This window comes from Heterocephalus glaber, unplaced genomic scaffold, assembly GCF_053883595.1.
Source record: "Heterocephalus glaber isolate CG9 unplaced genomic scaffold, H.glaber_assembly_v1.0 deba00001479, whole genome shotgun sequence".
In the NCBI taxonomy this organism is placed as follows: domain Eukaryota; kingdom Metazoa; phylum Chordata; class Mammalia; order Rodentia; family Bathyergidae; genus Heterocephalus; species Heterocephalus glaber.
Window position 1 is genome coordinate 10,838,433 of NW_028258316.1, and position 22,495 is coordinate 10,860,927.

Here is a 22,495-nt window from a genome sequence, read left to right on the forward strand (position 1 = left end):
TAGTGGCCCCAAACTAGGAACAACCCAAAAGCCCACCAATAAGAGACTGACTAGATGAATTATAGAATGGTTCTACAATGAAGTACAATACAACCACAAAAAGGAATGGACCTCTGACAGGAGCAGCGACGTGCTGAATCACACTGTTATTATATTGAGTCAAAGAAGACGGACACAAAAAGTACTTCCTGTATAATTCCACGCATGCGAAGTTTAAGGCAACATGGGGCTGGGGATTTAGCTCAGTGGTTCTGGCGCCTGCCTCGCAAGCGTAAGGTCCCAAGTTCGATCCCCGGTACCAAAATAAAAAAGTTTAAGGCAACATATGTTCAAGATGCTAGAAGACTGGATCGTAGTTACATCTAGAGGCACAGGTGGACTAGAAAGAAGCAAAAGGGAACTTCCTGGGTGATGGAAGTACCTCCACCTTGACCTGGGTGTGGTTACATGGCTGTGTATACATATGTGAGAAATCACCAAACGACATACATACACCTCATTGCATGTATATAGTGCTCCATTTTAAAATAAAAAATTTAAAGTACGCACAAACCAAAAAAGCACACGCTATTGTCAGCAGGCTACAGGTGCGGAGGTCATTAAAGAAACCCTAGCGCTAGAATTTTCACAGGACTAAGAAGAAAGCTATTCCTGAGAACCCCTGGAAGACCAGACGCTTCTCTTCAGAAAGCGAGACCCAGTGTTGCTCCAGGTGCAGATAAGCAGTCGCTAATGACCCGAAGTCACCACAGCTCAAATGGGCACCTGGACTGAGGCTCCTGTTTCTAATTAGATCCATCATGTGGGTACTCTTGCTAAGGCTATGGCTGTCAGGCTCTCGGTACTTTATCTAACCTCCCTCTTTGCCATAATGTGTGCTCTACACGAAGCGTGGAAATCTGACCCGCTCCTCATATTTGGGCTCTACACCCCCAACATAATACAGGAGTAAAGTCTCTTTCTTTCATGGAAAAGACACCTCAACAATCACTACCACTTTTCTCGTCGTCTTCTGACAGATTCTTTGTCTTCAACCCAGCCAGTGAGCCACAACACCTCAAGATATTAAGAAGGCACATAATCCCCAGGAGTGGGGCCTACGGCCCCTTTCAGCAGAAAGTAGCTACATGAAGACAGAGACCTCCACTCCCTCACACTCTGTAAAGAATCATGGGCATATGTGTCTCTCACAGGGAAACGAGACAAGGCAATAGGGCGCAGCGAAGCTGGCTGAGGAAGTAGGCCTGGCCTGTGAAGTACAGAATCCTGGGTCACATGCGCAGAACGGTCCCCCCAAAATCCCTGCATGTAGATTTCTCGCGAGAACTTGAGCGGGTTTCTGATAGGACGCCCTGGACCTGACGTCAGTCTGAGGAGTGGGTGATACACAAAGAATGGTCCCCATTAAGATACTGCCACTGCGTTCCTCTTGCACAGTGGTTGCCCTCACGCTGTTGGTGTGCTTCTTTTCTTACTTTTACTTGGCCCAAACTCTCTGCAGAGCCCGTTTATTTTCCTACCTTTAATTAATGTGAGATTTTGCTAAGAAATGAAAGAAAGAAAGAAAGAGAAAGAAAGAGAAAGGAAGAAAGAAAGAAAGAGAAGGAAGGAAGGAAAGGAAGGAGAGAAGCAAGCCCAGTTCTCCCTGTGTTTCTCTCCCTCTGTCTCTGTGTCCCCACCCTGCTGTCAGCTGGACAGGCCCCGGGCCCCCAAGATGCCCTGCGCGGCACCTGCCCTCCTCTCACACCTGCCTGTCCCTGTCCTCTCTGGGGCACGCTATGGCTTAGAACACAGCAGAGAGTTCACGGCCCCAAATTAAGAGCACCCTGAAAAAAAAAAAAAGAGCACCCCGGAATCCCAAAGAGGTGGAGCGAGAAATAGGAAAGCGAGCGTGTCTCCACCTCCTGCTTTTGTGCTTCCCATGACCGGCAGCTCGCTACCTCCCCGAGGCTGCCTCTCCCCTCCCCGGTTGGCCCAGACTATGACAGTTCGCCTTCATACAGAAAGGATGTCTGTGGCTTGCGGCTCCACTGAGAAGGTAACGAACAGAAGGCTGGTTTGGCCAGGACCTTCGCAGTTTGGGTGCTGAGAGCTCAGCGTCCCAGGAAACCCTCTCCACCTCCCAAGCAAACAGAACAGTGCGACACAAGATCCCAGCCCTGCGCCCCTCCCAGCCACGCCCTCTCAGGCTCCTCTCTGCAGGTGCCAAGCCCAAGCCCATGCCATGTACCCCCGTCTCTGGCCTAGCTGTGCAGTTTTTGTACCCTTACACATTTATTTACAGCCATTGAGGATGACCTAGATACCTAGACCCTGGACCTCGGAGCCAGACGAACCTGGGTTCTCATCCTGGCTGTGTGGCTTTGTATGTGTTACTTAACCTCTCTGAGCTTCTATGTGTTCATCTCAAAATGGAAATAACCCTGTACCTGCGAGGGTTGTTTAAGGATTTAATGAGATAATGAATGGAAAGTGCTTATCTCCAGGCCTGGCACCGAGTAAATCCTTGGTGTAAACTTTTAACCTAGTATTCATTCATCCAAAAAAACGCTTAACATCCATTTACTCTATTTGGGCCCTGATCCAGAAGGACAGAAATAACCCAGACTGTGACACCGTCCACACATACCAAGATGCTCCCTGCTGGGGTGCAAGGAGAGGAGATGCAGGGATTTAGAAACTGTCAGGAAGAGCACGGTGAGGAGACAAGACCAAGCAGGCAGCCTTGCAGCCTGCTCTGTCCTTTCTGGGAGGGGTGTCTGGGAAGGTTCCCAGAGGACATAACATTTTCCCAGACCTTGCCTGAAAGAAACCAGGGAGAGCCAGGCGTGGTGGTGTACACCTCTGATACCAGCTTCTACGGAGGCTGAGACAGGAGGACAGTTTAAGGCCAGCCTGGGCAACTTAATGAGACTTTGCCTTGAGCTAAAAAATAAATAAAAGGCAGGTGGGGAGCTGGAGAGGTAGCTAAGTGGTAGAGCACCCCTGGATTTAATCCCTAGCCCCTAAGAAGAAGAAGAGGAAGAAGGAGGAGCCACTACCAGGAAGAGGGTACTCCAGGAGGAGGGACCTGAATGGGCCTCACTAGGGCTCATGAAGCTGCATGCATTCATTCTGGGAGAAATACATGATTCAGTCCTGTCGAGTTTGGGGTGTAGGTGGAGGAGGCCAGAGGAGACAGCTTGAAAAGAACTACTTTCTTTAATAAAATAGAAAAATGTTGAAACACGATGGAATATTTCAAACCCAAAGCCAACATGTTTAAGGGAGAAACACTGAACGGCATTCTATTATGGTAAAGAATAGAAGAGAGAAGCCGGGGATTTAACTCAGGGGTTTCGCTGCCTGTTGCACAAGCACGAGGACCCGAGTTCGATCCCTGGTACCAAAAAAAAGAATAGAAGAGAAAGTGTTCTTAACAGCACCATTTAACATTGTTCTGGAAGTACCAGCCCACACAATTAGATAAGAAAAAGAAACAAGAAGTATTAAAATCAAAAAGCAAGAGGAAAGTTGATCATTTTATACAATCAACTTAAAAATATCATAAATAATATAAGAACTCATTAGAATGGCTGAGTACATTGAAATTTAATAGTGTTCACCAATATAAGCAACCAGTTAGAAGATATAATGAAAGAGAAGCTCCTGATTAGAATTGCTGCAAAAATTAAAAATTTAGAAATCAATTTAGCAAAAATGTACAAGATTTATTGAAAATAAATTTTTAAAATTGAAAATAAATTTTAATAAATTGCTGAGGGGCACAAAGACCTGAGCATGTAAAATGCTTTTGGATAGAATGAGTCAACATCATACATATGCTAATTCTCCCCTGGTTTGTTTGTGTGTGTGTGCGTGTGTGTGTGCGTGCGCGTGCGCGCACATTCTGATAAAAATAAGCAAGCTGATAAACTAATTCTAAACTCCATATGGCAATATAAACAAGGAAGGTCTGAAAATTTTGAAAAAAAGTACTGAGTGAGGACTAGTCTTAACAGATATTAGAATGTAGTCTAAATCTACAGTATTTTAAACACTGCAGTCTGGGTGCATTTTAGACAGATGGATAAACAGAACAGAACAGAAAAGTTGAAAGCATACTTGTAGCAGGTAGACTTGTGCCCCTCCAAAGAGATCTGCTCATCCTCGGCACTGTGAACAGGGTCTCACTTGGAGACAGTCTTTGCAGATGTAACTAAATTAAGGTGACGTCATCCTGGATTAGAGGGTGTGGGATGATGCCCCAACCCAACAATGGACGTCTTTATGTGATGAGTGAGATTTGGACAGACACAAACCCAGAGAGAAAGCAGAGACTCGAGGGAAGCTGCTATGGCCTAACCAATACCAAGGATCACACAGGCTTAGGGGAGAGGGAGGAGGCACGGTGATTGTCTCACCAAAGTCACCACAGGGAGCCTGCCCGCTGACCTCTTGATCTCAGACTTGTGACTTCCAGACTGAAGAGAATAAGTTTCTGTTGTTTTAAGCTTCCCAGTTTCTTGTACAGCAGCCCCTCCTCATCTGTGGTTTTGCTTTCCATACTTTCAGTTACTCACGGTCAACTGAGGTCTGAAAATATGAAATGGGAAATGCCAGAAATAAACAATTCATAACTTTGAAATAGCTTTCACTACAGTATATTGCTGAGATTGCTCAATTTTATTATTAGTTATTCTTGCTAATCACTTGTTCAGCCTAACTTCTAAATTAAATCTTATATGCTTGTGTATATATAGGAAAAAATATTTTGTGTGTATATATGTATATAAATAAAGTCAAAACATATATAGATATACAAATATATTTTTACATTATCTGCATTTTGAGGCTCCCATTGAGGGTTTTGAAACCATCTCCAGAAGATGGGGGTACTACTATAACTTGTTAAGACAGCCCTGGGAAACTGACAGAGTAGCCAAATGCCTACGAGAATTTAGTAAATCACAAAAGCGACATTGCTAACCAGCAACAAAAAGATAGATAGTTTAATAGACGGTGCTGAGGCAGCTAGAGAGCCACCTGAAGAGATATAGTTGAATCCCTACCTCATATCTAATGCCAAAACAAATCTTGCGATGAAGAAAACCTGACAATACAGTCAGAAGTATTCTTCCAGTGAAGAAGTCCTTCTCAATTATGAATTTAAAAACTGAATCCATTAATGAAAAGATGAATTTGGCCACATAAAATTATTTTTAATTCTGCATAAAATATAATAATATAAACAAAGTCAAAAGATACATACATTATAGATATATCATATGTTATCAACCAAGGGTTGATATCTTTGTTAAGTGCTCCTACATATTAGGAAGAAAAAACCCCAACCTAATTAAAAGATAGGCGAAGGATATAAACAAACAGCTCCCAAGAAAGGAAATGTAAACGATTCTGAGTCATATGAAAACATGGTCAACCTCCCTTGTAGCAGGAGAAATGAAATTACAGCTACGAGATATCATTTTATATCTAACAGATTGACAAAGATCAAAAAGTTTGATAACATGCTGTGTTGGCAAGGGTGTGGGAAACAGGCATTCTCATTCATTGCAAGTGGGAGGGCAAATTGGTACAACCTCCCCGAGGAGTGATTTGGCAATATCTGAGTAAATTAAAAATCCACATACCCTTTAACCCAGAATTTTCATTTCTAGGAATTTACCACGCAAATATACTGACGCACGTACAAGCGGATGGGTGAATGTGTATATTTATCACAGAGTTGCTTAGAATAACAATAGATTGGAAACAATCTGATTTCTGCCAGCAGGAAACCAGTTAAATCCTTTATAGAACACTTACTCGGTGGACTACTACGCACTGGTTTAAAATAATGTGACGATCTTGTGCTGTATTTCCGACTTGGAAAAAATCTTTGTGATATGTAATTAAGGAGCAGAGGGAATAGAAGCAAAGAAAATGAGTACAATACAAAACAATTTGTGTAAAAAAAATATGGAAATGCTTTCACTGGCATAGGCTGTCTCTGGAAAGATATGCAAGAACACCTTTAATTGAAAAACGAGGCTGCCAAGTAGCAAAATTTCTACTTTATACCCATATATACTGTGTCTGGCGTAACCATGGGGAGGAATGGATATGGATATATTTAAATCACAAAGAAAGCAAAAGTAAAATGTTTTCATCGGAGGTAGAAGTTTAAATGTCAACCCCATTACTTTCTTGGACAAGTTATTTCGGCTTTCTAAACTGTTTCTCCGTCTGTAAAGTGGGAACGACGATCCTGTGCTACGCATTTCAAGGTATCTTGAGAAAGGGAGCGCAAAAGTGGTAAAAGGCTAGGAAGGGTACGCGGGAGTTCATGGGGCTATTATACCTTTTCAGTAAGTTTTCAAAACAAAGAGTAGCTATTGTTTTTTGTTTTAATTGCTACTTCCTGGCCTCCACGGCCAGGCAGCGAGGTTGGTAAAATTAACCTTTTCCCCCAAGCACCCCGGACTAAACTGGATAAGGATCCAGGTCACCCTGGGGTGGCCACCCCCCCTACCCTGCAAGCCCCTTCCTTCCCCAGGGTCACAGGTCAAGGGGACACTTCCTGCCGGGGCACCAGGAATGGGAGGTCGGGGCTCAGAGGCCAGCTCTCCTGGTTTCGGGGAAAGTCTTGGGGGGCTCTCCGGCTCTGGGACGGGGGAGAGGAGCGGAGTCGGGGCGCCAAGCCGCACCCCCACCCACCCCGGCCTGTGCCGGGACACGCAGGGAACCCTGGGCCTGGCTGGGCCCCCATCAGATAAGGCGCCTCCTCCGCGCTGGCAGCCTCGGAGTCGGCGAGGAGTTTACGTAAGCGGTTGTTGATGGAAAAACAAATGCTCAGGCAGGCGTTTCCTGGCCTGCGCGGGGCAGCCGCAGGCCCCAGACGCCGGCTCGCCCAGGGAGGCTGCGTCCGGACAGCTCCCGGCACGGCGCACTTGGGGGTCCCTGTGCGGCTCGGGCCACCCTGCAGGTGGGCGCAGCCGGGGGAAGCAGACAGAACCCCGGCCTCTCGAGCCGTCCTCGGGCCCCGCCCCCGCCCCAGGCCCAGAGCCCGGCCGGCCCAACCCTCGCAAGTCAGCACCGCTGGTGCCCGCTGCGTGCCCGGCCCTGCTCTGGGTAGCGGGGGTGATGAGATATGGGAACCAGCCAGGCATCGTGCGAGCCGGTGCCAAGAGGAAACCAGGGGGCAAGCTCCCCTATGCCCGGAGCCTCCCTCCCAGTAAAGAGCTAGGCCAGATCTTCGGAGTAGGGGAGTTGAAGCCAGGCAACCCGAGCTGACTCTCTCCTACTCCCACACCCCAGTCATCCCATCTCTGCCTAGGAGGAGGCTGATAGGGTTCAGATCCTAGCTCAGCCAGCTGTGTAATCTCAGGCAGGGCCTTGCCCCAAACCTCTTTTATCTGGAAAGGGGGATTAATACTTTGTAACAAACTCAAGTTTGGAGAATTAAATGAAACTTTCTGAGGATTAAAAGTGATCAATACAAAATCTTTAAATAGTGCTTAGCACAATGTCTAGCACACAAGAACTTGTCACTGTAGATATGAATTGTATGTTTTATATACAGATACAGCCTCACTTGGCCTTATGTCTCCGCGCTTGGCCTTACGTCTTGCCCACCATTCCTTCTTGTGCCTATCCCAGTATTCTCTCTCTGGGGCCCATTTTCCCTATTTATCCAAAGCAGAGGCTAAGATAAAATACCCTTAAGGTTCTGGTAAGATCTCACCAAGTGGATTCTGTCGAAGCTCTGCTTGCGACACTGTCTAGGTATCAGGCCTGGAGTCAGGACCAGCCAAGACAGTCCCTTGCTTTATGAGCTATGGGAAATAGCTCAGTCTGTTTCCTCATCTGTAAAGTGAAGGTAAGAAAACCTGCCATCGGGCTGGGGATTTAGCTCAGTGGTTCCGCTGCCTGCCTCGCAAGCGCAAGATCCCGAGCTCGATCCCTGTTACCAAAAAAAACCCAACAAACTCTACCATCTATGTTGCCATGAGAAGCCAGGGAAATCACAAAAATAAGAGTTCTTGTTGCACATTTATTCATTCTCAGGCAAGGATTCGGAGAGGTTTCGGTTTTTCTTTCTTCCTTTCTTTCTGTAATTCAACTACTGTCATTTTACAGCTAGGGAAAAGGAGGCAGAGAAATGTCAAACAACTTGCCCAAGGTCACGTAGCTGGGAAGCTGTGCTGGGAAATAATCCTGGGGTCTGGCCCTAAGCACTCAGCTTCACCACCTCCCCAGAACCTGTTTGAAGGAGTAGCAATGGCACACAGTCAGGCCTCAGCAAACAGTAGCCATTCTTAAGCTTCTATTAATATTCTGTGTTGATATCGCTGTGATCTTAATTACTCATCAATCCCTTCTCAGAGCAGGGCAAGCTGAAGCGCTTTGGGCCTGGGTGGGCGCCAGCTAAGCACTGGCGCCAGGAGCCCCAAATTCAAGCTTTGCTTCCTTGTCCCACCCAGCAAGAGTCAGCACATGGGCTGGTGCGGGCAGGTGGTTCAGGGCTGGATAAGCATGGGTGTCACGTGGCCCTCTCTGCCCAGTTTGCACTGGACACCCCCTCTGCTCCCGGAGCAGGGTAGGGCCAGGGCCAGACACTGGGCCTTTTGTGTCCTGTTCCCCACGCAGCCCAGCCCAGAAACCTATCCCCACCCCCGCCCCAGGCTGGGCAAAAGGTGCCCAGGGCCCTCCTGGGAGAGGAAAGAATTCAGACTGGATTCGGGAGTCTGGCCAGTACCCTGGCTCCATGCTTTCTGGCCAAGTGTCCGTGGGCTGGTCCCTCCTGGATTTCGGGTTTGTTTTCTTGATTCTCCAATGAAGCACATAGCGTTAGCTCCAGGAATTGGCAAGGTTTAGGGAAGGGAGAGAGAGGGAGGAGAATATGGTCCCGAGCGACAGGACAGGGGCTCATCCACCGCTCTGGTGAAAAGGGAATTGGGGTTGTCACTTCCTCTCTGTGCAGGGCCAGATCACCCCTCAGCCTCAACACACCCACTTCAACCTGTGTCATGAGCAGACACCACTGTGATGCCTCCTGTGTGAGCACACAGGCTTCACACACACCATGAACACAGGCACACGTGACACCCTCCCCTGAACATGTGTACACACACACACAGATCCTGGATCACAGACACTCCCAGTCACAGACACACTGGTAATACGCCCTTGAACACACACATCTCAATAAATACAGACCTAAACCCCCAACACGACCACAATCAGGGGAGCTGCACCCCCCCACCCTGCCACCCATCACCCCCAGGATCCACCGCTGGGGAGGCCTCCAGAGACAGAGTGAGCCCCTTGGGTCCAGGCACGAGTGCCTGACTTGCTGCTCTGTGTTCCTCCCACTCCTGGGGAGCCCCTCAATCATGAGCCCAGTACCTCTGCCCAGAGGCCCCAGGGAATGCACCCAAAGGAAACAGTGCATTGGGCGACCGGCTGGCTGCCAGTCCGCATCCCGGCCGCTTATGCCCGTCACAGCTGTTCCACTAACTGGCACACGCTAGGCACTCAAACCCATCGTTCCTAGTTTTGCTGAGAAAACCCTCCAGAGCCCGGGCTTTCTGAGGTCCCTCCAAAAATTTCTTCTCAGACCCCAAACCGGGCAAGAGGCACCCGGGGCAATGTCGCGGTACACCGCCAGGGGGCGCCCTCCGCCCGGCCTGAGGGGGCTCGGCGCGCGTCCCAGCGTCCCCCTCCGGTGTCCGTGGTGCCCGGGACGGCTCCCCCGGGAGCTTGCCTAGGTCCTGCGACGGGCGCCCCCGCAGGATGTCTCTGCTCCTCGCCCCTCCGGATCCGACCTCAGCTCCGGCTTCCGCCCCTCCCCAGTCCCCAGGGCCCTGCCTCCTCCTCCAGTTCCAGGCCGGCTGCCACCCCCTTCTGCCCCGGAACGGCCCCAAAGCCCACCCCCACCCAGGCCTGTCGCTGGAGAAGCACCACGGCCCTCCCGGAGTGGGGCTCCCTCCTCGCCTGTTTTCCTGGAGCAGAGTCTGATGAAGGTGCGGGGCAGCAGCTCCCAGAAGCAGAGCCCTCCTGTGTGCCAGGGACTCTGTGAAACCCTGCGGCTGCAGTCAAGGTCAGGAAACATGAAGGAGGTGTCATGACTCCAGTTTTATGCTTTACAAATACCAGAGGCTCAGAGAGGTTAAGAAATTTGCCCAAGATCCGACTGCAATAAGCACTGAAGCCTCGAGGACTAGACTCTTCACCAGTCAATGCCCAGGCTAACATTTCTTCTATCCAGGACTCAGGAAGTGTTTATTAAGGACCTGCATGTGACAGGCATTGTGCTTAAAGCTTACAGCAGCAGGAAAGAGAATAAAACACTCCCCAAATATTGTCCTACGGATTCACCCTCATCAGCTCACTTAACCAGGGATGCCACTAGGAACTCTGCACCCAGCACTGAGCTGGCCACCACGCAGGCAGGCGGCCATGTGCCAGTCCATGTTGCCCTACTGGAGTGGGTGGGATGGGGACACCTCGTATGGGGGCAGTCAAGAGGGGGAAGGGTCAGAGAGGAGGGGGCATTGGGGCAGGAGTTTGTGAGAGGAAGGACAAGGACAGCCCCCCCCCGCCGCACAGAGCCCCCCCAGCCCGTAGAGGATTGCTGAGTGGGGTGCACCTGGATGGCATTACACCTACACATGGGCAGCTCCCAAGTCCTGCACCAGAGGGGTGGGCAGGGACCAGCTTGTCACTGAACCACAAATGGCAGCTTAAGGACCAGCTTGCTCAGGAAGGCTGGGAAACAATAAAGAGAAGCAGTGGGGAAGTGTCCCAGGTTCCTTCCTTGACCACCGTCTTAACTAGGAACCCCTTGAGGGAAAGACTGGGTCCACATTTTCAAGTCCTTAAAGTGCAGCGGCACACACCTGCGACCCAGCAGGGTGTCCTCAGTTGTGCCCCCGCACCTGCCTTGATGTCCTGAGTTGATTCAAAATGTTTACTTTCGTGGTCATTTTGACTTTGGGGAAGAGCCAAAAGTCTCACGGTGCCAGATCCAGTGAATAAGGTGGATGAGGAGAAATCAGGGTATTTTTACAAATCTGCCTTTCCTTTGGATGGCACTAAGAAGAAGGATACAGCGAATTTTTATCATACCTTATAAAGACACTTGGGGAAAGAGGACTTTCAGAACTGCTTCAGAAAGTGGCAAGAATGATAAGTGTGTTCAAAGTGAGAGGGAGTATTCTGAGGGGGATTAATGGCAGCGTCTTTTACGGTAAATGTTTTAAAATGTAAATATTCACTATGCATTTTGATTATACTATATATATGCCCTCATGTTGTTGTAAGACCTTATCACAGACATCACTGAGTAGTTACTTCTGAGGCTGCTTCACATTTGTCTCCCCTGCTAGATTCTGAGCTCCATGCAGGCGAGGACATCATATTCCAAGGTTCCTGCCCCTCAGTGCCCACCACAGAACCTGGAACTCAGTGAGGGTCCTTCAGCCCAGTGACCCTAGCTCTGCTGCTTCTGGATGGGATGTTCAAATGCACAGGTTGCCCCCACCAGGAGTCAGCAGCGGGGAGCGGGAGGAGGTACCAACGTTATGAGCTGAGTGTGTGCTGATGACTGTGCAAGCTGAACAATGATAAGAAACTGGGCGTTCATTATACTCATGGCTTTACTTTATATATGCTTAAACTTTTCCCTAATAAAGGTGTTTTATAGGATGCACCAGGCTGGGCTCCTCCCTGGAAGGTGGTGAGAGCCAGGAGGGCGTTTGGAGAAGCGGGCCAAGGTGGTTGTCACCAGCAGGCCTGGCGGGAGGGTCTCCCAGGCCACTCCCTGCAGCACAGTCCACGGATTCTCTGCTGTCCATGTGGATGCTGCTCACTGGTGGAAAATGTCACACCCTGAGCTTGTGCTGCTGCCCTCTCCCTCAGTCTCCCTGCTGCCCCAGCACCTCCTAGCCTGATCTTCCAAGGTGAAAAACTCCTGAATATCAGCCTCTTCTGAACACCAGACCCCACTTCTCAGACACCCACCCCTGTAGCATTCATGCCTGATCTGCTTCCATGGGAGCCTGGACTGGGTCTGAGCTTCAAGGTGCCACAGGCACACAGTGCCAGGAACAATGCAGGCATCGATCCACGCACACAGCCATGCAAAGATCTTGGTGGCCCCCAAGCTGTGTGATGCTGGGCAGGTGGCTTCTCCTTGGCTTCTCTGACAAGGAACACTGATCCCTGGCCCAGACCCGGAAAGGAGTCAAGGAGACAATGAATATTAAAAGGCAGTATAACCAGGGATTTAGCTCAGTGGTTCTGCCACCTGCCTCGAAAGCACAAGGTCCCAAGTTCAATCCCTGGTACCAAAAAAAAAAAAGAGGGCACTGTAAATTGTCAACTCTTACCCCATGCAGAGCCAGACCCTTAGTCCTTAGGGCTCCAATAAACCCCAACTCCTCTCATGCTGGACAGTGACTGACTATTACTGCACCTGCCCCTTGAGAACCCAGGAGCTGGAGGGAGACGCTGTTGGCCAAATAATCTCCATGACCCAAGTCCCCCTGCTCCAGGTGAAGGACAGAGGAAGGCAGATGGCAGAGATGGAAAGGAGGTAAAGAGCCTGCTGGAAATCCTAGCGTTCCCAGGGGCCACATAGCCCAGGGAGCCCTCCCAGGGCCCTTGGGTGACAGATGGAGCCCAGAGGTGTGTTCTCCAGACAGCAAGGACACCAGCATGAGGACAGGGACGAGGCTGTCCTCAGACAGCTTAGCAAATCCCTCAGGAGCCTGCTTGGCCTGTACCCAGGAAAGAGCTGGGCAGGGCAGTGTCATGCTGGACCACCTGTGCCTCTGGTCTCATAACCGCCCTGGGTGGCTGCCAAAGCCTCCAGGAGGTCTCCCTGACTCCTCTCCCAGCCCAGCTGGCCAGAGGGGCTCTCCAAGGCCCTCCAGGGGTGGCCAGTGTGAGTTGAACTGCCACCCCTCCATGGCATTCCCACCCATCCACCCGACCTCTAGGCTTCCTCTTGCCCATACCTGGCCCCTAAACTCTGCCAGGAAGTCTGCCCAGCTCCTCCCTCTCCACTCACTCACAAGCCCAACCCAAAGATCATCTCCGCCTTTGAGTCTCCCCCAAATCTCCAGACAGCTCTCTCACCTCTGCTGTGGCTCCCCCAGGATTTAATCAGACTGTGAAGAAAGCAGGAACATGGGGCCGGGGATTTAGCTCAGTGGTTTTGCCCCCTACTGCGCAAGCCCAAGGACCCGAGTTTGATCTCCGGTACGGAAAAAAAAAAAAAAAAAAGAAAGCAGGAACATCCTGTCTCACAGAACCCTAATGATAGGGTTGACCTACCCCAGAACCCTCATGATTCCTTGACCCATTTTACAGATTAAGATATTAAGGTTTAGAGTGGCGGAACAGCTTGCCCAAACCCTTCAGGGTGGGGAAGACAGTGGAAGGTCTCTTCCATCTGTCCCCAACCCCAACACTCAGGGGAAAGGGACCCTTGGCAGAGTGGGGCCATGGTTGAGCCCCCAGCCCTGGCAGATTCCTTAATGCCAGGCCAGGCAGTGGACCAAGGACAAGGAGGAGTCCATATTCACTGAGCGTGTCCTCATCATGCAGGGAGGCTCAGCGAGGTCCCCAGAGCCGCAGGGGGCAGTGGTGACAGTAACTTTCCCTTCCTCCCTGAAGGGTGGGCTGGGCTCCACCTCCCCCCTCTTGGTGTCTCTTTCACCAGTTTGAGAGAGCCATGCTTCTCCTGCTGTCCCTCATCTTGGTCTCTCGGCCCCCCAGCCTGTCCCAAGATTTCCCTCTAGCTTTGCGTCTAAGCCCCAGTCTGTCTGTCTCTGTCCCTGCCCCGTGTCCCTGTCCATCTCTGTCTCCATCTCTGTGTCACTTTGTCTCTCTGCCCCTTCATGGTCTCTGTCCCTGCTGTTTATCCTTTGCTTTCTCTCTCTGCTTCTGTCTCTGTCACTGTCTATCAGGCTCTGTCCCCATCTCTTCCCGGCTCTCCCTGTCCCTGTTACCATCTTTCCGAGTCTCTGTGTATGTGTCCCCACCTCTGGCCCAGGAGCAAGCCTGCCTCCTCCCCGTGGAGGGGGCGAGGGACCCCCGGGCATCATTCTGGGCCCTCTCTATCTGGGTGGCAGTGCTGACAGATGAGATAGTGATCAGCCTCTGCTCTGTCTGGGCCTGAGCAAGGGGCACAGCCAGGCTACGCGGGGGCGTCTGGAGCAGCAGTGAACGTTTGCGAGCATGCACGTCTGGGTTGGAGCACAGGTCTCTGTGGGGTGGTCTGGCTGGCTGTCTGGGTGTATTTGTGAGCGTCTGGGCCTGTTTACGTCTGTTGGCGTGCATCTGGTCTGCGTGTCTTTGTGTGGTGCTGTTATGAGCGCCTCCACCTGTGGGTCTGTCCTTCGGCAGATGACTGGGCAACACGCATGTGTCTCTGGCCACCAGAGCGCCTCCCTGCGGGTAACTGGAGTCGCTGTGCATCTATGTGGCCATCCAGGGATTAGGGCCTCTGCTCACATCATCATGTAGTCAGATGAGGACCCTGAATCAGATGAGTGAGATGAGATCCCACTGCTCCATAGTACAGGCAGAAAAGTTGGGGCTCTTGACTCCCTTGCTAGAAAGTGTGGCCACAGATGTCCATGTGCGCCGGAAGTGGGGCTCTGCCGTCCAGCTGCAGGACCCCAGGCCAGTTGGTGAATCTTGCCAAATCTCCTGAATTCATTCAGGAAACCTGCACTGACTTCTGAAGAACATTTCAAAAAGTGATCTGTCCAGGATTTAAGCACTCAGTGTCAGCCTGTTCATGGCCCTCTCCCTCCCTCTACCCTGTCCCAACCTGATAGCAAAGGGTGGAGGGGGAGAGAGACCCCCGGAGAGACCCCAGTCCTGGGCTGGTTTGTCCCCATCCCAGTCTTGCCTGTTTCTTCTCAAGGTCACAATTCTCCCTCTGGATTTTGTTTGTTTATTTGTACCAGGGATCAAACCCAGGGCCTTTTGCTTTTGAGGCAGGCGCAGTGCCACTGAGCTAAATCCCTACCCCTGGATTTTCAAATCAGTGGTGCACTAAGGCACAGAGGGGTGGGGGTGCTGCAGGCATCAAGAGGGAGAAAAGAGGGGTGGAACTTGTTCACAGCCCTGTGACAGGCAATGCCTGGATGCTCCCCTTCCTGCTGTCTACCTGCAAAGTCCTCATGCCGTGTCACCTGTCATTCAGTAACATGTGGACTGAGCTCCAACAAATGCCATGCCCTCTGCTGAACGCCTCAATACACCTTACCTTGCCTGTGGTAACTGTCCTGTGAGGGTCATTACCTTGGTCTTATGGCTGGGGAAGCTGAAGCCCAAACAGGTAAAGTAACTTCAATTCCAGCCTCACTATAAACCTGCACTCTCTCTGGGCAGGTCTTTTCCCTGAGTTTCTGAGGTTCCCTTGAGGAGTTAGTAAAAGGAACCAAATGCATTCGCTTTTGCCCTTTTGGGAAATTTTAAATTTTGGTGTCACTAGGAAAACCAGGGTTTAAGCTGCCCTTGGAGGGCAGAGTTCATGACTCATACGGAAAAGCAGCACTTTGTTCAGGAGGCCTCTGGTCAGGCCTTTGACACCTTCTGCCTGACACACCTCCCACCCCAGCCAGGAGCAGCAAGACAGGTGTGGGGCCTTTTGGCCTCCTTGGTCAGGGAAGCATCCATAGGACATGCTTGGTGAGTATTTAAAAGAATGGGGCTGGGGATTTAGCTCAGTGGTTCCACCACCTGCCTCGAAAGCACAAGGTCCTGAGTTCGATCCCTGGTACCAAAAAAAAAAAAAGAATGAATGGCGGTTTGTTTACACATCCCCCACTTGAGCACACATCACATCTGTTAAGATTCTCTCCTCTGTCTTGTGTCCATTTTGATTTCCTCAAGGCAGAGAGTGGACATCTGGATCACAACAACCAATCCAAAGCCTGGCACAGAAAGGGACCCTGGGGACATCAGATAAATAAGTGAGAACCCTGGGATTTATCTCTGGGCTTCAGTCAAACTCTCTAGTCCTGTGAATGTCACAGCCAGCACCAAGCAGCACCAAGTAGTCTCGATAAGTGGTTTTATTACTGGTTAGATTTTACAAATTCTGATATTTGAACAGACTTCCACCTTAAAATTCTAAAACAACAAAGCGACCGTTGGAGGGGGTTTGATTTTTTTTTCCTTTTTTTTTTTTTCTCTTTTAGGACTATTCAAAGTAACAAACTTTTTTTTTTGCCTTTTGTTTTTTACATTTTTGCTCTGGTCATAAATATACAGAGAGAAAAAGAGGGAGAGAAAAATGAACAAGTCATCCCAAGTATGGATAAAACAGTATTCCTAAGGCACGTGGCAGTCTTTGAAAATACAGAAGCTCTAGCCAACTTAAATTATTTGTTGTTTTTCCTCGCTCAGTCCACAAAACTGTACAGGGACACAAATGTTGTGTTGCGTATAGATCTTCCAAGTAATTCCTCAGTGCACACCGCTGCGTTAGCTGGACGCGCAATTATTTTTTTCCTCTGTTTCCAGGCGAGATCCTAAATGTGGTTAGTTAGTTGCTCAAAGCCTCTATTTTAAAATACACTTGGAATTCAACTAGAGATAATTTCTTTTTTAAAGAAATCATGGGGCTGGGGGGGCGGGGCGAGTCATTAGAAAAGGTTGGTAAGAGTCGTTTGTGAGGGGCTGTGGGGCTCGTGGCTCTCCAGGTTGCCAGGCACAGAAGTTAAGACGGACGTCACAGTTGGCAGGGTAGGGCTCGTCAAGTCTGTGAGGGTGGTGGGTGTGCTGGAGGGGCTGAGCGAGGCATTGGAGAGCTCCGAGGCCGGCCCCGAGGGCGTCCCGGTCTGCAGCGCTGCATCTGTCGCCTTGTCAACACCCGTGTTTTCCTGCCGTAAGAGGTTGCGCCTGAACTTGGCCCGGGCGTTCTGAAACCAGACCTGTGTGGGACGACAGGGAAGGGCTGGTTAGGGGAGGGTGGGCAGGAGTGGTCCCCTCCTTGGGCTGCTTAACTGTGATCTCCTGATTCTGGGAGATGCTAATCCTCCTTTTGCTGAAGGGCTCCACAGAGTCAGGTGTGGCGGGCAGTATTTTGTCCTGGCAAATAAAAACCTTATTTTTATTTAAAAATAAAATGGTGTAGTTTCACAGATGAGCACTTGCCTAGCATGCACAAGGCCCTGGCTTCAATGCCTAGCACCGTAAACAAAACAATCCCTCTAATGGACAGCACTGGATTTCTCTTTCTGTTAGGAGGCTCCAGAACGGAGTCACCACTGGCCCCAATACTGAGAGGGGGACCTTGAAATGTCACTAGCTAGATTTGGCCAGTCTAGTTGAGAGCTCACACAGTCAGCAAGGAAAAAAGAAGGGAGAAGGTATTCTTAGGAATACGTTTTTATTGATTTCATATCAAAGTGATATTTTGGACACACTGGATTAACAAAAACATTATTAGAATTATTTTTAATGGTTTCCTTTTACTTCTTCAAAGTAGAAATATTAGAAAATGTAAACACGTTGCATTTCTATTGGACACGCCAAACACACATACACCCCAACAAGTCTTGATCATTTTCCATTATGATTGTTTGAGAGATTTTGTCTTTGTTTTTGGTTTTTTGGCAGCCTCCTTTGAACAGACAATAGATCCTACAAGTTCTCTGTGGATGGAGTTTTTTTATATATGTCAGTCAGTCTTGGAAATACTAAGATGATATAAAAACATGTAGGAGACGACAGTGCAGCTGGGTGGTAGAGTTTGCCTAGCATGTGCAAGACCCTGGGTTTTATCAGCAGCACTGCAGAAAGAAGAAAAGAAAAACCAAAAAGGTATGACTCTTACTCCCCACCCTCAGTTGGAAAGGCCACCAGGTGTCCTAGACCACTGGGGCTCACATCTCAGGGGGAGGTGGGCAAAGCAGGACTGCTGCCAGGGTAAAACAAGGCCTAGGAGGCTATAACATGGGTTCCCCTCCCAATCTGGCATGCCCCAGACCTGCTTATGAGGGAGGCTGGGCAGGACACAGTGTTAGAACTTAGCATCTGAACACCAAAGAGACAAGACATGGTTTCCTGTCATCCTCCCTTGGGTACATCCACACCTGTACCTTCACAGTGCCTGTGCACCTTCGTGAAGATGTGCACAGAAGTCACCTCCACAGTTCTCCCAGCCATCTGACAGCACAAACACAGAGACTCCACTGTACCCGGAGGGCCATGCAGTGCTTTGAAGAGGCTCAGGAAATCCAAGCCACTGGGGGTTATCCCTCCCCAAAAGCCTGAAAGGAAGGGCCCCTTCACTTCCCTCTGCATGAAGGAAACACCCCACCAAAAGGCTCCCCATAAAAAAGGGCCTTGGGGAATTTACAGACTCTAGTGTCCAGTTGCTTATTTCCAGATGTGTTTGCATCTGCCTGTCTTCCCAGTGTCTCAGGCAGGGGTGGGGTGGGCCAATTTCAGGTTCCACTCTCCCCTCGGGACCACCCAGCTGCAGGAGCCTGTGTCTCAAGTTCCCCTTTGTGGTGACCTGTCACAATTTGGGCTCAATCAGAAGCAGGGGCGTGAGTCCTAGAGCTAGGAAGGAGATTCGGACACTATGAAGAGGGGAAATCAAGCTCTCGCTCCAACACGCTGTGTCTTCCCTGGGAGAAAGCACCTTTCCCCTGGCTCTCTGACTAAAGGAAGCCCAGCACCCCTTCAGGGGGCTTGCAAACAAGCAGTACTACCAAGACCACCCTCAGCAGGGGTGGGTAGGGAAGTCCTTCCCCACTGGCTGTCACTTCCTCAGTCACATGCAAGTGGCCAATGAGAAAGGCCAGAACCTTGGTGCCCACCCTGGCCACTGTCCTGGCCTGTGGGCATGTGACCCATGAGCAGTAGCTGGAGCAAGGAGCCTTGCGGGTGGCAAAGTGCTCATCTTTCAGGGGACCAAGACCTTGGAAAGGGCTGGAACCACTTAGCTGCCAGCTGCCAGCTGTTGGCTATTTCTCAGGCATCGCCCCTAACAGTGCCTCTGTAAACAATGCCACCATCTTCTACAACTGCTTTCCCTGCTCTATGGAGCCTGAGGGGCTGGGAAGCTGATGCAAATCCAACAACTCAACTAAAAGTGAGGCTGCTGGGAGCTTCGGTTGGGCTTGCTTTCCCCCCAAAGCAGAGCTTCACCACAATTCTCTCCTAGATATTTCAAAAAGTCCCATTCCAAGATGTTGTTGGGGCAAAACCCCAGTCCAAGTCATCTTCGTGACCCCAGGGACACAGCAGAGAGCCACACAGATGAAGAATCGTACCATGAGCTGAGTTGGAGCAATGCTGAAGTGTGCCTTCTACTGTGTGTCAGGCACCAGGCCACCCAGTAACATGCACAACCACAGGTTACCCCTGTGATAAGCTGAGTAGGTGGGTTCTATCATTGGCCCCATTTTATAGACTTAAAACCCAGAGAGGCTGAGAGAGGTAAACTCACTTGCCCAAGGTCATATAGAGGCCCAGCTGCAATTGGAATCCAGGACTGTTCACCATAAAAAGTCCATGCCCTCCCTACCACACAATCCTAAGTCAGCAAGAGAATGAATGAACAACTGAAGGAATATACAGAAAAAGCAACTATGAGACAGACGAAAGAACACTGGATGTATAATTCCAGCACTCAGGAGGCTGAAGCAGGAAGATTGCCATGAATTCAAGGCCAGCCTGGGCTACATAGTAGGTTCAAAACCAGCCTGAACTACATAGTGAGACTCAGTTTCAAAAAAAAATAAAGGCCAAGGATTTAGCTCAGTGGTTTCACCGCCTGCTGCGCAAGCGCAAGGACCTGAGTTCAATCCCCGGTACCAAAACAAACAAAAAATATCGATCCGCATTACAAAAAATAAATAAATAAATAAATAAATTTAAAAAAGAACACTGGATGTATTGTCTAGTCCTGATTTTCCCACTGACTAGCCAAGGCCCTGGGCTAATCACTTTCCTTGAGCCTGCCTCGGTTTCTCCACTTATACAGAAAGAGGGCTGGATCACCAATGCCGCATGATCTATGGGCCTTTAGGGTTAGGATGGGATTCCAGGGCAACTGTGGGCAACACTGAGATGATCCGCTCTCCCCGCCCATCTTCTTAACTGAAGCAGCTGTGTGTTTGGGACGTGGCAATTCAGGCAAAGAATCATGAGACACAGTCAGCGCCGTGGCCAGTGCAGAGCGCATCCCCAATAAGTCCTGAGTGGGGGGAAAAGGCCACTGTGCCTTGCCCCTCCTCAGGCACCAACCAGCCTGCAAGCTGTGTTTTGCTCCAGAACCTCTTTCCCCAGAATCCTTTCATCAAGACCAGCGCAGCCCTAGGCCCGGCAAATCCCACTGAGGAAATCAGCCAAAAGACAAAAGCTGTCCAGCACGGTATCCTTCATCACAGCAAACTAAAGGCTGCAGCCCAGGTGTCCAGTAGACAGGGGAAGGGGAGGTCACGTCACAGCCTCTCCCCAAAGTCACAGGGGAAACAAGTATCTATGACGATGGTTATGTGAGAAGAAAAGGATAAAGAATTACATCCTGGGTATTGCAGCTTATACAGAAAGTGACGACTGTGTGTACTCTCCCCTCACTGCATGCCAGGTATAGTCTAGCCAGTGGTGGCGAACCTTTGGCACATGTGCCACAGTCGGCTGTCTGTTATCATCGAAAGCTCTAAAAGGTTTGCCATCCTTGGTAGGCAAAGCTCTGAGCATTTTATCATATCAACTCACACAGCCTGACAACAACCTTCTGAGGCAGGCTCCAGTTTGCAGGTGTGGACTCCAGGCTCAGCCAGTGATGGGAGCCACTGAGGCAGGGACCCCACAGCCTGGGTCCTGGCCTTGGCCATTGCATGACCTCTAAACTGCACACTGGCATTACTGGGACCCCGTGCTCATACCTGGACTGCCCTGGTATTTTTCTAACCTGTTTGTATGATGGTTGTATAATTTTCTAACAAATTTTTAAAGTTTAAGGAACAAAAAGTTTCTTTAAAAGGTTAGAGAACCAAAAATAAGGAGCCCTGGGCTAGAAATCAGGAAGCCCTGGTTCCTGCCCCAGGACTATAACAACTTTGCTGTGGCACCTTGGGGATGTCACTCCACCTTTCCGGGCCTCAGCTTGCTTGCTCTTAAAATGAGAGATTCGGTGAAATCGCCTGTGGGACTCCTCTCCAGGACTAGATCAGCCCTCACTGCAGTACTATGTAAACAATAAGCAGGACAATGACTGTTTTATAGGTGGGAAACTGAGGCTCCCAGAGATGGAGTCCCTGACCTTGGTCGAGACCTCACCTCCTCCTTGGAGAAGCCTTCCTGCCTCCTTCACCAGCTTGGGTCCTTGTCTTACAAGCTCTCATTGTGTGCCTCCCCTTTGGGAGGCTGAGGCAGAAGGATCTCAGGTTCAAAGCCAACCTGGGCAATTTAGCAAGACTGTCTCCAAATAAAAAGTAAATAAAAATAAATAGAAAAGCACTGCAGATGTAGCTCAGTGCAAAGGCTCTGAGTTCAACCCCCAGTACCACCAAGAGACAGAACAGGAAAGGAGGGGAGGGATTTCTGTAGCCAAATAAAATTTAGGAAATATTAGAACACTAAATTGGGTCTCCTCAAGATTTCTCAATCCCTGTACCAATGTTAATGTGCTCCAAGAGAAAGACACAGTCAATCTTTAGGATTTCTCAAACTTATTTCACCTAGAATTATTATCATTATTATTCTTTTGGGGTTTTTTTTGTGTGTTTTTTGTGTTTTTTTTGGTACCGGGGATCAAACTCAGCACCTTGCACTTGCGAGGCAGGTGCCGAAACCACTGAGCTAACTCCCTGGCCCTCTTTTGGGGTTTTTTGAGACAGGGTCTTGCTACACAGTTTAGGCTGGCCTTGAACTTGCAGCAATTCTCCTGCCTCAGCCTTCCAAGTGTTGGAATGAGAGGCATGCACCACCACACCTGGCTGACCCTGAAATTAAAGGAGATTTTTTTTTTTTTCAAATAAAGAAAAACAAAGAGATGAGTCTGATCACCATTTCAACCACCCACACAACACTCTGCTACAGGTCCCTTCTAGATTGTGTTCCAGGGGGCCTTGTTCACCAACAAATTCTTGGTGCTTCACGCCCCTCCTGGCCATGGCAGGAGGTCAGCAGACTTGCAGAATAAACAAGTGAACAGGGGAAAGCTGGGGTTCTGAGCTCCTGAGTTCTCAAACAGCCTAATGACAATCAATAGTCATCTGAAGAACGTTATTTTGATTTTTTGGTGATGGGGATAGAACCCAGGGCCTCACTTGTGTGAACTATGCGCTGAGTTAAGCCCCTAGGCCCTGAAGAATGTTTTTTAAACTCTTGATGAGATGTGTATGTGTGTGTGTGTGTGTGTGTGTGTGTGTGTGTGAGAAATGAACTCAAGGCCTTTGCACTGAGCTACATCCCCAACTTTTTTTTTTGAGATGAGGTCCTGCTAAGTCACTAAATTGCTCAAACT

The 22,495-nt window shown here is 49.6% G+C and overlaps 1 protein-coding gene across 5 annotated transcripts in view; it reads right to left on the reverse strand.

Annotated features, from left to right (window-relative positions):
• Window positions 1-16,065: 16,065 nt before the first annotated feature.
• Lhx2 (LIM homeobox 2) overlaps window positions 16,066-22,495 on the reverse strand; it is a 31,225-nt gene continuing 24,795 nt past the window's right edge. For all 5 annotated transcript variants that reach the window (XM_087183223.1, XM_087183222.1, XM_004849400.4 and 2 more), the window contains one exon: window positions 16,066-16,940. In XM_087183223.1, the coding sequence (XP_087039349.1) occupies window positions 16,653-16,940 (288 nt within the window). In that variant the 3' untranslated portion in view covers window positions 16,066-16,652. The remainder of the gene's footprint in view (window positions 16,941-22,495) is intronic.